General features: G+C 41.2%; 1 protein-coding gene and 1 long non-coding RNA gene across 2 annotated transcripts; one reads left to right on the top strand and one right to left on the bottom strand.

The window, feature by feature from the left end:
* The first annotated feature begins 765 nt into the window (after nt 1–765).
* LOC113747000 (uncharacterized) lies at nt 766–11,830 on the top strand. The gene is made up of 4 exons (XR_003463278.1): nt 766–981; nt 7,722–7,782; nt 10,053–10,113; nt 11,501–11,830. It is a non-coding gene; the product is annotated as an uncharacterized LOC113747000 (long non-coding RNA).
* A 2,203-nt stretch (nt 11,831–14,033) lies between these two features.
* On the bottom strand, nt 14,034–15,018 carry ccl20a.3 (chemokine (C-C motif) ligand 20a, duplicate 3). Its single transcript, XM_010750896.3, has 4 exons — nt 14,858–15,018; nt 14,595–14,703; nt 14,414–14,488; nt 14,034–14,307 (listed from the first exon to the last, which is right to left on the bottom strand). The coding sequence occupies exons 1-4, from the start codon at nt 14,931–14,933 to the stop codon at nt 14,259–14,261; spliced, it is 309 nt and encodes a 102-aa protein (XP_010749198.2). The 5' UTR covers nt 14,934–15,018; the 3' UTR covers nt 14,034–14,258.
* Nucleotides 15,019–16,533: the final 1,515 nt, after the last annotated feature.

Below are 16,533 nucleotides of genomic sequence, written 5' to 3'. Positions count from 1 at the left end.
CCTACTCCTGTGTGGAAAATTCTGCAGTTCCAGCTTTCTCGTAGCCTACATACAGCAGAAACACACACACACACACACTCACGCATGCATGCATGGACAGATACACTCATACAGAAAGTCACATGCGCACACACCCAGACTTTCTTGAGGTTTTGATGTTGCAAAATAATGTCTGTTTGATTTATTTATAGTTGTTCCTCTTCCATCTGGTTATTGCAGCTATTTTTTTTTTTTTTTTTTTTGTTAAATTGTAATCCCAAAATAGAAGAAACATAGAAAGAAACGGTAAAAAGAGAAATATTCTGCTGCAGTGGTGGAAATTTAAGGGTTTTTCTTTGTGTCACATCATTTTTTCCTATAGGAAATCAGCAATATGGAGGTTATTACAATGATCCCAGAGCCTATATTAAGCGCTCTGAGGTCATTATAAACACTAATAGCTACCACAGACACTCTTGGGTTAACATAAGTGCTCCAATTTGACTGTTAGTCCATATGAAGAGATTATTGGAAGCCATAAAGTGTGGTGGATAAATCCAACCAATGAAATCTGAATTTCTGAGACACAGGGCATTGTCTGCATACGCCGCTTTGCCCCGAGTATCCTCCTCCTCCTCCACTCCCCCTCCCGGCTTCTCCTGAATAATACACGACAGCCCCCTCCCCCGTTTTGCGCCGGCTCGTCCAATGGCAAACGCGCATTTTATCAAGCTATCTCCTCTGAGCCAATCCCAGCCCTCCCGGTGATCCCTGTAAACCGGATGCCCTCCCTCCCTGCCTCTCACACAGACGTAATCTGTGGATCAGAGAGAGGCAGGCGCTCAGTCGGTGGAGAGTTGAGCTCGGAGGGAAGTGATGAGAGTGAAAATACCCCCCCCCCCCCCCTAAATGTGGCAAGACTTGGAAGAAACCGCATCAGTCCACCTCGACAGGACAGTGAATCCTGCTCCTGTTTTTACGCGCAGGAGGTGAAAAAAAAATGTAAGTATGACATCATGTAAAAATGCAAAACCTGAAAAACTGTTTTGTTAAATCCAGTAGATGCTTTAGTTAAAAGGAAATGATGCTTTATTTGAAGAAAAGTGTGCAGAATATAGAATGAATGTGAAACTCTGACATTATGTGATGGGGTTTGGCTTTAGGCGGCTTCAGGTCTCCAAATTCAGCGCATGTGAAACATGCCAGCGGGTAGAGAGGAGAGAAAAACGCGTGTCTTTCATCGGTCATTTCATAAAGGGCATCCGTGTGACACGAGGGGAAAAAACGTGATTTCCTATCGGTCTGCAACCTTTTTTTTATCCAACTTTTTTTTTTCTTCCACATCGATGGTACACAGTGTACAGACAAACGCTGTTTCCGTCGCTTGGAAAGTTTTAACGATACGTTTAAACAGCCGGTGCAGCCCAAAGGAATCCTGGTGGGAACCTCCCAAACAATATAACTTTGATTCATTTCACTCACCAGACAGTCTCCTGTTTCCATTGGGCCCCGAAAGTCGGAGAACACTGATAAATGGTGGCTATTATTTTTCAGCTGAACAATGCGCACCGGCTTTTGTGTGGACCATCTGTCATTGTATCGACATTACAGCAGCACCTCAAGCCCTCCTCCCCAAAACAATCCGACACCTGAAGAGCAGAAAAGAGACAGACAGACAGACAGACAGAGAGCGATCATTCAAGAGCCGCCGACACCCGTCTACTCAGCCAAGCCGTGACTCATGATGTGATCAGTCTGTGTTTGTGGATGATGGTGCGTAACGTAGCCAGAAAATAAATACGCGCAGGGATAAACCGGGTGCAATTAAAATATTTTATGTTTCGTGATGAGGTGCGATGCAATGTAATGCTTGAACGTATTTTTTATTTTTTTCAAAGACAGGATTTGGAATAGTGCAAGTAGACTTAGAAGCATGGCTTTGCGCATCCTGAATTCTCGGAAACAGTCTTTGCGCATCTGACTTCCTCCCGGAATTTGGGCCTCCGGCACATGGCAAAAACAGCAAGACTGCCATTTTCAGGGTGGGCACTCTGAGAGGATACACACTGACAAAAACAAACACGAGCATTTTTATGCTCAGGTTTTTGGGTGCACCTAACGTACCACTCATTGCTTTGACCCTGCAGGTAGTTTAAATGCAGCTGAGACAGGCTTTCTTTAAGGAGAAGCTGCCGTACTCTGTCTGCCAAGCACTAATAGGCCTTAAGGTTAATGAGGCAGTCTCCATAAATTCTCCTGCCATTTGGATATAGGAGGTCTAGACGCTTAGTGCAGCACTACATTTTACTGGCTATGGATTGTGTACACAGTGTGCTTTAATGAAAAGGGGGAAAAAAAAGAACAAACAAAATGCATGTTTTTAAAAAAAATGAAAAACAAACATTTACATAGACAACACCGGTAGCCATTTAACTGCTACATTTCTTGTACAGGATCCAAAATGTGTCAAGAGTTCTTTTAATAGAGGAGATGTATAGTGAATGAACAGTGCTGATGTGCTGTGAAAGCCTCACTTCCGTCCCTCTCAGGGCTGAGTTACATATAATTCACTTTGTCCCTCCATGAAGAGAAAAAAGCTGCAGCCTCGCTTGCAAAGAGCAGCCAGCGTGCATCAGAGTGCATCTCTCTTGTAGGGCTTTAATTCAGTTTGGAGCTGCTCTCAGAGAGTTATCATCAGGGTGAAGTGAACAGAGCAGAGCCGCTTGTCTTCCCGCTGCTGTTATGTGGGCAGAAGGGTGATTGGATGTTGGCTTATCTTTATCTCCTGCTGGAACTATGATCATCATTCCCGTATAGCTTATTATCACACGTGATGAGGTTCATCAGCTGCACCCTGCAATTATGTCGAGGAGCAACCTGCTATCACGGCAGAGAGGCTCTCGACCACAGATCACTGTGCTTCCTCCATTGTTACACATCATATGTTTAGAAAAATAACCTTCCTATAGTTTTATAGTTTCACTTCTCCCATCACAACAGACACCCAGCTGCCATCAAACACGGACACACAAATGAACAGAAGGGAAAATCTTTTGTTTTCGATCATTTAAAAATACAATGTGCAAACTTTTTAATGCGTTATTTAATTATCTGACGACTTTATTGTACATCCATGGATCCAGAGTAAATCATACAGCAGCTGTTCACCACGTACACTTGCATTGTTTTCACCAAGTTACAGGGTTGAGTGAGTTCACAGCAGCAGGATCCTGCGTCCATATGTGTGTGTTTGTGCTTCTCTGTGTGTGCAGTGTTGGGTAAATGGAAAGGTTAGGCAGTGCACCCTGCCTCAGGCACCGCAACATACTGCCTATCTAGATGAGTGGATGACCTCCGACCTCTTGTCTAGCCAAAGGCCCAGGTCTGCTCGGGTCAAGCCAGGTGGCTTTCAAGAGCCTGTTGGCCCTTTCAGGAGTACATGACACTTGAACTCTTTCCACTTCAGGACCAAACGAGTTCTTTTGGTTAATTAAGAAACTCTTACGGGTTGTGTGACCTCCTTTAGGGGTGTGTGTGTGTTACAGGTAAAGTTTATAGATTAGAAAGCACTTTAAAATAATTTGAAAATACTTTTATCCTTTTATCTACAAGTTCACACTTTTTTTTTTTTTTTTTTTTTGCAACATCCAACATTAGAAATCGCAGATATTCCAGTGAGTGTTCAAAGACAGATTCAGACTTCACTCCTAGCTCGCTCATGAGATGTTACAGCTGTTGTGTGGCCGCTTTAGTCGTGAAGTATGTTAGCTGTAAGACAAAAAAAAAAAAAAAAAAAAACACCGCTGCGTTAGTCCCAAACTTGTCACAGCTGAGAGAAACAGCCCATCTCAATTCTGTCACAACATGCTCTCTATTGTATCGCCACGCAAGAAACTCCCCATGGAAATTTTGGAATCTTTCCCATTGTTCCTAAAGGAAAAGGGGGCTTTCATATGGAAGTGGGGAACGCCAGGAAATGACAGGCATTCTTTGTGGACTATTTGAAAATAAACTTGTGGGTTCTAGTTTCTCTCACGAAAGCTAAGCAAAAACTAGAAATAAGAAGAGAGGATTATGGTCTTAACAATCCCTCAATGGCATTTTCACTTTCTTACGTTTCCTGCAATTTGTCCCGAAAGTATATTTTCTTATTCAGCGTATTGGAGTCTTGCCATCAGAGTTTCAGCTAAAGCGCTTTTGTCTAGGGCTTTTCACTCTTTTCTCTACAGTCTCTTGAATGGGTGCATTCTTATTTTCGTCCGTATTTGTCCTTATTTTGCCTTATCTTTCCCTCTGGCTTTTAAACACAACCCCGCTGCTCGAGCCTCTGCTTTATGAGGTGTGACAGTGAGGTCTGGCTGTCGAGGCAGGCCGTGTGGACTGGAACCTAAAGCTTTACATTCAGTCGGTTGCGGTCAGGGTTTGGGGAGGACTTAAACTCACTTCACCCCTATACAGTACCTCGTATACAGGAACTGCCTTCATTCTGCTGAGCTGGCATGAAAGTGCAGAATTGGAAGGAGGAGGAAAGGGGGGGAAACCTTCCCTCCTTAACCTCAGAGTTCTTAATTGCACACATACAGTTCCTACCTTTTTAATAAGGAAGAAAGATTAGCACTGACTGAAGACTGAAAGAAAAGTAAAAACAGGTGTCTCTAAAATCATATATAACATTTTTTTTTCTTCAGTGTAGTTTGGTACCAGGTGTTCATAGTTCTTTGCAGCTTTGTACAACTTCCTCCCCTTTCCTTTAGAGATTTAATAACAGGTTTTATTTAACAGGCTCTTCTGTCTTAGCTGGTCAGTCTCGCCGTACCTCAGATTAACACCTTATATCACCACCCCCCTCCGCCTCTCCCTTTCTGTCTCTCTTCCTCCTCCTCCTCCTCTTGTTGTTTTTCCCACCAAGCCAGTGGTAGTTCCCAGGTATTTGACCAGTGTAGCGTGGCCGGGAGGCTGGCTGTTCTGTCCTCTGTGAGACAAAGGCAGCGTGCCTCAAGGAGAGGGATGAAAGGAAACGGGGCTGTGCAGCCACTCCTTTTTACAATGGGAAACCTCCTTAGTTAGGTTGTAGAGCAAATAACCATCTTCTCCTTTCCTTTTTTTTTTAACAAGTGTTGAGACTGTGAGAGTGTGTCTATCTTTTTGTGGTAGGAAGAGCAGTGCTGTGTGTGTGTGTGTGTGTGTGTATACATTTAGATGTGAGTTTGTGCGTGCATGCAAAGAGAAACGGGTATCCTTTATGTCTACATAGAACGTTTTCCGTCTTTTCTCTTCCTTACACCTGCTTAGTTTGAGCCGACAGATGGTGTTTCTCTTGTTAAAGGTGCTTCCTGTATTAAGGGGTTTTTTTGTGTGTGGTTTAAACTGTAAAGAGAGGGTTAGAAATTGAGGGAGAGAAGCATAAAAGAAAGCTTTTAATGATGTAAATGATTCTGGAGCAGTCCAGTTTCATCAACTGGGCCAAAATAAATCTTTTTGACAGTGTTAGTGATTATAATGGTATTCAGATCCTTTACTTGTGTCATTGTGGCAACAATGCAAATTAAAATGCTTCAGTAAAGTTAAAAACAAATTAATATTTGCAGTAAAATGTACCTAAATATTAAAAACATTAAAGTTTTGATACGTTACATGACATGGACATGGATCTAAATACTTAATACACACGCACCACGTTTTATAAGCCTATCATGTGTTTGCATGTAAAATCTACTGAAATGTTGTCAAGGACAAGATGTAAATCTTATCTCACATGTAGTAAAAGTAGTTTTCTTTACTTTCCATTTCTAGTTTCCTCAAAGATTTTTCCGTCACATGGTTATTATTCAATGACACAATATTCTATAAAGAGATGAATTATACATACACTTGTATTTTCTGTGTCTATGCTGCATATCGCCGTCTGCTCTAACCCACTGGCGCTCAGTCTAGTGTTATCATCTCGGGTGGTAGTCAGGGGGAGGGAGCGGAAGCCACAGGAGTCTTTTATGGCTCCGGCTCCAGAGACAACCTGTTCTCAGGCACTTCTCTTCTGGCACTTTTTTATGACATCATAAATTCCTCCATTTCCTCTGACCAGCCCTAGGTGGGTATAAAGGACATACCTGGCCAGTAATTGTCTGTCTGGCTCTCTCATCTGTCAGTCTCTTTCTACTGCTGGTGACTTCCTCCAGAGCCAGACTTTCAGACTGCCTGAAGATACTCAGATCTCTTAGATCTGGACGGTGTACCAATAAAAACAGTGGCTTATTTGATGAGTGATAGGTAAAAAAAAAAAAAAAAAAGGAGTGTTGTTTTCTTAGACGCCCTTTTACTGCATCTTTGTTGGTCATTTACGTCAGCGAGGAGAGTCGGCCTGGCACCCTCGTTAGTGGTCTTTCTGCGTGCATGTGCACTTCAGACCGTGCACTTCAGAACAACAATGCACTCTCGGACCTGTTGATACCTTTTGTTTGTTGAAGTCTGAGGATGAAGAGCAGAAAAGAAAAGGATTAGGGGAAGAAAGAAGTTTTTTTTTTTTTTTCAGGGGGTAAGGGAGAAGCCCTTAGGAACATTCAGCGTTCAGCATTCATCTGATGCTCGGCTGGGGCTCCTCAGGGAGGCTGGAACAACACACGCACCAGCATGACAACATTCCTCTGGGTTAAAAAGGTCAAGGGTCGCCCACTGACCCCACCCTGCCAATCAGTCCCAAGGCACTATCTCTGTGGCTTTTGTTTTTGGTTTATGTCTACGCACTTGTTGAACAGACTCTGCACCTTGTGTTACAATGTGCCCTTTGCTCTCTAATAGACTAGATTGGCATGAAGCACATTTTTTACCTTTTTGTGAGGTTTAGGTTAGTTTTGGCTCAGGTGGCGAGACTTTAAATGTGTAATGTGGGGATTTTTAGGAAGGAGATTTTCATTGTGTTATTTTAAGAGAAAGTTCTTCACACGTGAAGAAAATATATTTGTAAGAAGTGCCAGAATAAGATTATTTTGCCAGGTTTTGCCTGACGATATACTTTTTTAAAAATTGTGTCTGCATCCTGTGTCGCATATAATATCCCAGCCAGATGTTTGGCAAGCTTAGATCTATGTATGCTAGAAAAGAAGAACCACCACAAAGCAGCCAAGCTATAATTATCTGTATTTTGATTTAAATGGCCGCTTTATATGAGCAACCCACAAGGGTCAAATATTAGGCTGAGGGCACTTTAGGTCCACAAAGTCATACTTTTTTTTTTTCTCTCTCTCTTGTGAAAAATCGGGGTTAATTTTTTTTTTTTTTTTTTTTGTGAACACCGCAGCACACTTCAAATGAAGTCTGAAGGCTGCCATTAAAGTGGAGCATATGCATGTGTAGGCATGGGGTGGCGTGTGAGGCCCCTACAGGCAGACTGCAGGTCTGTTAGTCATTAGTACAATATACAGTATACACTGGAGTGGACATACAGCTACATTAAAGCCTCGCCCACGGCCACATCAGACCACCCCAGAGACACACCACTGGCACTTCCTCCACCCGCCTCCATCGCTCAGCCTTGGGGTGGGGTGGGGGGGGCGTGTTTTGGGATTTCCGGAGGATGCACTGGTCATTAATCATATGTTGATTAGCAAACTTTCTAGTGAAAATCAGATCAATTGGGAATGTAAGATTCCCAGAAAAGTGCTAGGGAAAAAAAAGGCACAAATCCATCCCTGTTACATTTTTGACTCTGTTTTGTGTTTATATCTGCTTTTGTCTTCTGTCTGTAGGTGTTCACATTGTGCCGCCTGATGCTGTCTTTTTCAACTCTGTGAAGAAAATTTCCATCAGGTATACTGCACCTCAGCATTTAAACATCTTCATAAAATCCTTAGTTTCCCTATAACTGAATATTTACCACGTGCCACATTCTTTTGTCCCCCTTTTCAGCGGAGTAGCATCACAGAGAGATGACTTTAAACCTCCTGAATTTGATCCTGCGCACTAAATCGGCTTACAGTAGAGGAAGGAGACATTGCTCTCTATTAGTCCACAGTTAGAATTGAAAGCCTATCTGGCTGCAGCTGTGGAGGAGCTCCAAAGATGGGGACGTTTATTGTCGGGAACAAATAGAGGCCTTTTAATTTTGTCTAGCAGCTGACGCCTCTCCCCACCCACTCCTCCAAAACCGCTTTTGTCAGTAATGTCGAGTGGCCTGCTCGGGCAAGAGCGAGTTTCGAAAAAGGAAAAAAAAAAAAAAAAAAAATCAAGTGCAGGGTTTGTTGTTGATAGGCTCAGGAGGAAAGGCCCGGCTGTTTGCCATATGATGTAATTATCTGCTATTTCAAATGATTACCTCCCTCCATCAATATAGTGTTTAAACGTGTATATGTACAGTATATGTGTGTGTCTCTGTGTGTATGTGTGTGTGTGATTTGATCTCTGGTGTGTACCCCTGGTGTAATGTTGAGACTCTGTAGCCTGCAGCTTGGCCCCCCATTTAAGCTGGGTTAGCTATGATCTCCCCCTCTCTAACCCCAATCCATCCCCCCTCCGTGATCCCTCCCTCTCCCTCTCTCTCTCACACACACACACACACACATACACAGTCTCTCAACACAAAAGAAATATTCAGCTGTAGAGAGGGGGTCCCTCAGAGGGCGCGACATTGAACTGGGGGGGATTAAGAAGAAATGGCTGGCTGACACAGGGGTTGCCATGGCAAAGCCCCCTTTTCTCCTCTCCCTCGACCCTCCGCCTATTTTTCATTTTAGGTCTCATTGTGGGGTGAGGTGTAAGTGTGTATGTGTGAGAGCGTGATGTAGTTGGGGAGATGTAGTATGGCTTATGAATTTAGTCTCTTATCTGAACTGGTCTGCTTCGCCCGGAGAGAAGAGACTGAACGTGCTTCAGTTCAGACACCAGATAAAACAACAAGCAGAAAAAGCTCTAAAAAGCTTCTTTTTTTCATTAAACAGGCAGTTAATACTGCTTTATGTTACTTACTAAGTGGCTGTAAATATTATACTACATTATTTTACTACTTACTGGCTAACATTTCTTTTTCTATGATCATAATTTGTACATGTATTGCATATTCATAAAGGGAAAGCATGTCACCAAAAGAATGCAGAGGCAATAATTCAAATACCCAGCATACTCACGCGACAAAAACCAAATTGTCTGTTTTATGACCTTCTGAATTATAGTCGCAATAATGTGATGCATTACTCATCCATTGTAGCCAGTGTGTTATCATGCGAGCCTGACGTCGGGCCTCCCACAGCAGAGTAATGGATGCAGGTCTAGCCTGCTCAATGACATCAGCACCCTAAGCCGATGAAACGGGGCGATGAATGACCATAGATCAGCGTTTACCATCCTGACGTCAGCCCCCCCGGTCCGTACAGCAGCGGCGCATTGACACTGTCGGCAGTTGTTCCCCCAGCTATGGCCTGCTTCTGACAATGGGAGCTCTCAGCCTGTGGCTGGCTGATGGCTGGGGTATCAAAAGCTTGGCTGCACAGCAGGACATCGCAGCATTGTTCTCTGGTCTAGATGTCCATAAGAACTGAGGCAGGCTCGACTATATATCTCTAATATTGTTCAGACGACATTTATTTTATTTATTTAAAAGATTTATTTATTTCTTGTATCTGATTGAAAGGTTACCCAAATAACAAAAAACATTTTCTCACTTAGTTCTAGTGTTATTAATCCATTGAAAAAAAATGTTCCCTCACCCCCAAACGTTGGAGTTGTGCAGCTTGTTGCATTAAAAGATAACATTTTGTAAAGAAAAATGTGTTGTGGATCATTTAGAGTAGCAGTAGACTTTTTGGAAAGATGTGCTGCTGCTGAATATTTTGCCTGAGACCCTTTGCTACTATGTCTCAATCAAGGTTCATTCACCTCAATTATATTGGGGTAGCCTGGAGACAGATATAGGCACACAGGAAAGCAAAATTAGCTCCATGGTTAGATTCTACCGAATGAAATGGAGAAAATGTGTGTTTTTTTTATTTTATTTATTTTAATTTTAGGTGAGCTGAGTCTTTAAAGATTAAAAAAAATACTGTGTGAAATCACTGCTAACAACTTCCTCTTCATCTGTGTTTCAGATGCTGTTACGGCCAATTTTGAACTGAAGATGAAAGACTTGGAGCTCCTCTGATTAATGAGGTGGTGGTAATGCAATAAATCTGATCCTCTCAGTTTATGTTCCAGCTTAAACGCACCACATGATCATGTGTAACTTAACCAGAACCATCTTTGCCTTGTGGACAGTGGACTCGTTCCACCGCTGTCCTGTGTCATTGCGTCCCTGTACGGCGTGACCTAACCTCCGTGGTTTGAGCAACGTCCTCAGCTCTGTCCCCTGCTTGTCTGACTGCCTGTCCTCCTCCCCCTCCTCCCCTCTCCCCACCTTATCTGTCAGCTCGGCTCACGCTCACAGCCTCTGTCCCGCTTGCCTCGGTGAACATTCAACGCTGTCGGTGAGTTTGGTATGGATCACATAAAAACCATCGACCGTTGACTGTGCCCCGCGGCTTGCTCCAACTACGTCAGGAATGAGCGAAAAATGAACAAAAGAAGCAAGTGGGCGCATGCAAATCTCAGAGATGAAGACACACACACACACACACACACACACACACACACACACATGCATAAAAGTGACACTATGTTTCCACTGTACCCAAAGACCAAAGGTCACAATCAACATTCATTGCTGTCGCTGGGTTGGACTGTGTAGAAAAGCTCACTGAACAATGAGTGCAACTGTGGCCCAGATCTGCCTGACTCGTGTCTCAGCCAATCAGCCAACCGGATGTGAAACACTCTGATTTCTTTATTTATATACTTCTTGTTTTTCACTTCTATTTTTTCCTCTCTTCCTCCCTCCCTGGCGCTGGGAGTCTTCAGGGGGAAGGGAGAGAGATAGAGACACAAATAGACTTCTGGCTGCTTGCTTGTCCTCATCCTCCTCTTTTCTCCTCTAATTGGTGGTTATGTGTGCAGCAAGGGGGAAGGAAGCGGAGTGAATGTGTAATCATTTGGAGTCTCTTCTCCTTTAGATGTTTCATCCCTCTCTTTTTTGTTTGTCTAATTATATACCGAGCTCAGTTAACTCTGTGTTAACTGTGTGTCTGTGCTGGCAAGAATGAACGAGTGACAAAGAGAGGGACGACAAGGGAAATGGGTTGGGGGGGAAAAAAGGTGGAAAGATTATAGCACCGGCTAAATGATCAAGTTTTCCGTATATCTCAGTATTCTTCCTGGTGGCACTGCAGATGTGCCAGGATATGAGTGATTTTTTTCAAATGCAGAATGAAAGATTGTTTTCACCTTTCTCTCTGAGCTTGTCTCATTATCTGTGTTTGAGTTTCATGAGAGACTGTCTGGTTTCCTGCCTGCATCTGTGTGTGTGTGTGAGTGTGCACGTATGCTATGACAGAGGACCTGTCTGCTGATCTCAGAGTGCAATATGTTATTTTCTTTCTTTACTAAAGCAGCCTCCTCCCCCCATGGGAAAACGGTCTATAACCTTGTCTTCCTTCCTTGACAGTCTGGAACCGGCCATGCTGCTGCCATTTCTCATTGCAACTGTCTGAAACGGCTCTCTGACACTGTGTCCTGTATCTGTAATTCACGTAAAACACGCAGCTCACACTGTTGATATTTATGTGTAGGAATGTGTTTTACGCTCTCACGAAGTGCTGACGTTTGCTGCAAGGTTTTTATGGCTGATTAATTGATGAATTCAATAAAGTTAAATCAGAATGCCTGCATTAGTGTCTAATGTGATTATTCCCTTACACACATAACTCATTCAGTGTTTCACTCCAGGATATCCTTCCAACCCCCATCTTATACTCTCTATCACTCTTTTCTCACAGTGTGTACTCCTCTTGTCATTTAGTAACCAAGCCCCATGTCCACGTCTCTCTCTCCCCAGTCACTCTGTATTATTCATAGAAAAGCACTCTGTACAGTGGTGCAGAACAGTGGAGGTGATGTAATAGTGGCTGCGAGCGTGGCTCCAGACTCCAGTCATTTGGGATGGATTCATGCGACAGGAGAGAATGCCTCATTTGTTCGTTTGTTCAGTTTTGTTGATGTTGCCAACAGCTACAGCTGATGGCCAGTGATTAAAACATGAAGCACATACAAGATAAAAGTCTAATTTTTTTTTAGCAGTTTAACTTCAGGAAAGTACATCGGCAAAACCTCCAAACCCACCCATAAAGAGCAAATGTTCTAGTGTTAAAAGAGAAAAAACAGTGTGGAGATGCAGCTAAAGGTTCACCTGATCGTTGTCGTGCTGTGTGATGACACATTTTCACTCACAAATAGCACTGAAACAGCAAAACTCAGAAGAATGTTGCTGAGACATGATTTCACAACACTTCCTCTTTCAAGTGATAATACTGCCATCTAGTGCTCAAAGATGTTTTTACACAGCTTCACGGCTCACGTTCATTCTTTAATTATTGTGGAAATGACATGAAATAGTTTGCATAGAGCAAATCACAGTAATCACTATTGTCATAGTAATTATTTATTATTATTTATTATTATTTAGTTTTATTTAGCGTGTTTGTTTTTTATTAATTTTTTTAAAGTTCTATATAAAGTTTGATTACCTTAAATAAGAAGAAATTGACAAAGAGTTTGTCAAGATAAATATACAAGTTAGATACTGGAAACAAAAATGATTAATTATAATTAATATAATAATATATTATATAAATATGAATATGTTTGAAGGTGGAAAACAGACTTTTAATCAGCAATAGACTGAGCAAATACTAAGTAAGACATTTTCTAAATAAGAATTTCTTACATCCTGCTTTTAAAATAATAATAATAATAATAAAAATAAAAAGTTTCTAGCAAGGCTACAAAGAATGTAATTTTTGTTTGTTTTTTTAAATACATTAAAGAAGCTGAACTCATTGACAAGCTGTTAACTTGCAAATATAAACACTTTTAAAACTTTGTGGTGACTACTTCCTGTCTCATTGGCAAATTTGCAACTTAACATTTATAGCAATTTGTTAGGACGTCAGCTAACATAAGTTTACAGTACCTATTTTACTGTGCAACCGAGTTTTCCTTATTTAGCTTATTTATTAAGTATTTTCACTGATGGTTGTTATGCAAGTTTAAACTGTAAATTCAAAAGATTTTTCATAATTATTATTTCATGTTGTTCTATGTGGAAATTTGTTTGAATGTGACATTGTAGTAGAGGGAAATGGGAAACTTCAAGCATAATAGTTCAACAAGTCAAGTGTTTCTGGAGTTTCTTAGTTAAAGGACAAACTATTATGCAGCAGTAAAAGTCCCTGTAGAAGATCATTAACCTGTGAACTTCGAATACTTCAAGCAAACAAAGTGTTACACTTCATTTCAGCTGATGTCAGCTGTGTGTCAACATGGAAATACCTGTTCTGCTATGTGCCTCAAATAAACACTTCCTCCTGCTGCTGATGTCACAGCACATGTACTTACTGTGCTACTATTTCCCCGGGTTACACGGGACACAATACTGGAATTTCTCATCAAAGTATAAACAAGGAAGTAAAGATAAAGATGTGGTATGCTGTGTGTACACATGTATTAATTACATTCCAGTTGCAACACATTACACAGACCTGCCACCAACTAGTTACTCATAATAACTCCCTTTTACTGAGGTCACAAAACCACTCACTGGACAATGTTTTCTTTTTCTTTTTTAACAAAACTTTATTACATATTACATAAAAAAACAATACAATCATCTGTGAGACATTGTTGGTTAATGGATAGCAGGCAAAGCTGAGATAGAAGATGATGTTTGCTGCAGATGAGGTCCGCTGTCGCTCTTCAAGAAGAAGACTAATGGGGTGTTGTTTAGAAGAAGATATACTTTATTAATCCCGTCAACGGGGAAATTATTTTTTTCACTCAGTTTTTATTTACATGCATTTAAGCCGAAACACACATACAGACAAGTACAAGGCTTATAGACATGCAAATGTAGGGAGAGAGATGGTGGAGTGATGGGCAGCCAGCCCTGCGAGCAGTTGGGGGTGTTCGGTGCCTTGCTCAAGGGCACCTCGGCAGTGCCCAGGAGGTGAACTGGCAGCTACCTTCCATATTTTCAGTTCATACTGGACTTGAACCGGCCACCCTCTGGTTCCTAAGCCAAGTCTCTATGGACTGAGCTACTGCCACCCTAGTTGGTAGAGTGTCCGCCCCCATGTACGAACTCTTCCCCACTCTTCAGCTGTCTCTATACAATAAAAGCTTAAAAAGGCCAAAAAAAAAAAAAAACTTCATTTCTGTGTATGTGAGGTCTTGATGTGAACCATTTGTGCCTTACTCCTGCAATGAGAATGGACGAAGTTATAATTTTAGCAAGACTTGTGAAAATACATTATACAACCTGCAGAATTATACTGTTTGTTTGATAAGTTGTTACTAATCTCACCTTATACGGTTGACATAGTTCATGACCCAGTCCAAAGCAGGGTTAGTGCAGAAGCTATAACTCTTTGTGTGGAAACTAGATTAAAATGAAAGAGAACATTTATACACTTGATGATAACACTAATGTCACGTCTTGTGTTATTGAGGACACTATATAGGAACATAATTTTACTGATACTCACATGATGGCATTAATATGACATAGTCCGGTGTCAGTCTGGACAGAGTACCCCTTGATGTTATTGAAGTTCAATTTTGTTTTTACGTAACTTCGACAACAGCCAAATTTCCCTGTGAAACAAGACAAAAGATGATCTGGTTAGAAAAGAAAAATAAAAAAATAAAAGAGAAAAATACATCTGAGCCAGATTTTTAAGAATACTGACATGAAATGCCAAATCAAAAAGAGGCAGACTTAGGAGAGGAAACTCAGTACAGTACAGACCTGCAGATGTATTCGTGGCCAGCAGACAAATGGTGAGGAGCATCACCACCATCACTGTAGCTTTGACTGACACCATGTCTGTGTTCTTTGTGTTGGCAGCAGTGACTCTGAGCTGAGCTGAGCTCTCGTCTGTCCTCAGGTGGTGTTTGTGGTGAAATGCTGTACTGGCACCCTTTTATATACTTTAGAGAGACAGGAAATTTGAGCTCAGAAATCTGCCAACATACTACAAGTATTACACCACTGCTGGAAACTCCCCTCACTTTCCCCAGTGAAAAATCAAAAGGAGAAGTGATATAAAAGATGCAACACATAAAAAGTAATTGTGTTGACATTTACATGTAAATAAGATGAAGTGCGTGTCCATTTGTTTATTATTAAACAGATCATATCAGTATGAAAAACTCCAAGTGGAAATGTGTGTGTAAAGATCAAGTTACAGAGTAAGAAATAAAAACAACTAGTATGATCATTCAGTGGTGTCATTTAATTAAGTTTACTGTCAATAAGATATAATATGGATAAAACAAAATATCATCAGAATAGAAGAACTCAGTGTATGACTTGGTATGTTGTTGAATATAAATAGAAGATATTAAATATAAAAAGAGTTGAACAATTACTTACAAACCAATTAAATCGAGAATATTATGGGTGTCACATGTTAAATCACCACACCTTGATGTAACAAAGAGTCCTGAAAAGCCAGTGCAACACGGAAAGCTACAAAGGTGTGTCTTCTTTTAATGACTCTCACCGAGCACATAATACACATAATACCGGTATTAAATATTTAATCAAAACAAACCAGTTCAAACCAAGTTAGAGAGTGACAACTTAGAGAGGATGAAGTTTCATTGAAGCTCTTGTGCAGCGACTTGTCGTGGGCTGCAACAAGTAGGTTGCTTTGTACAAAGGTTCTTTTTAGGTCAAAGGAACATATACGACACTCAAGACCCTTGTATCAAAGGAAACGGATAAACGGTGAGGACTGAAATAGGTCACGATACAGTTCACGTCTCTCAAATTGTGCATCATGAACTTTCCGACCGAAACAACCGCATGTTTGAAGTGCATTACTCTTCACTAAATGTACATTTTAAAATAATACTCATGTGTCCATACAGTCCTGAACACTCAGAATATCCACCCCAGCCGACTGAAAGCCAAATTTAGCCATTTGTTTCAATCAGACAAGCAAGAATCTGTCATGGACCTGTTGGAAATTCTAGGAATCTGCATCTATATGTATATAAAAGAGTTATTGGCCACACAAGACGTGAAGTTATCTCTTTTTAGTGCGACTTGAATGTAAGTTCAGCTGCAGTTAATATAAGGCTTCAGCAGACTGAGTTAGTCATCAAGACATCAGACATGAAACCCACCCATAGAAAGGAGTAGGGGGTTTAGAAAGTATTGCATAGACCTTTTTCACAGCCCACACCAAACCAGTGAGAAGAGCAGAGAAAATCCTATCATGTGAAATAACCAAAACTGTTTTAAAATTCAATATAAAACTGCAAATTAAAATGATCAAGGAGCAGAACATTCCCTGACTGATTTAGAAGACTCAGATCTGTAATACACTTGTGTCATGTCTTTCTGGTTTTGTCTCATATATTACAAAATGATGTCCTAATACATGCGTTGCTTGTGTTATTATGAAAAATAAGATT

This window comes from Larimichthys crocea, chromosome XII (genome assembly GCF_000972845.2).
Source record: "Larimichthys crocea isolate SSNF chromosome XII, L_crocea_2.0, whole genome shotgun sequence".
In the NCBI taxonomy this organism is placed as follows: domain Eukaryota; kingdom Metazoa; phylum Chordata; class Actinopteri; family Sciaenidae; genus Larimichthys; species Larimichthys crocea.
This window is presented reverse-complemented; position numbering and strand designations above follow the sequence as displayed.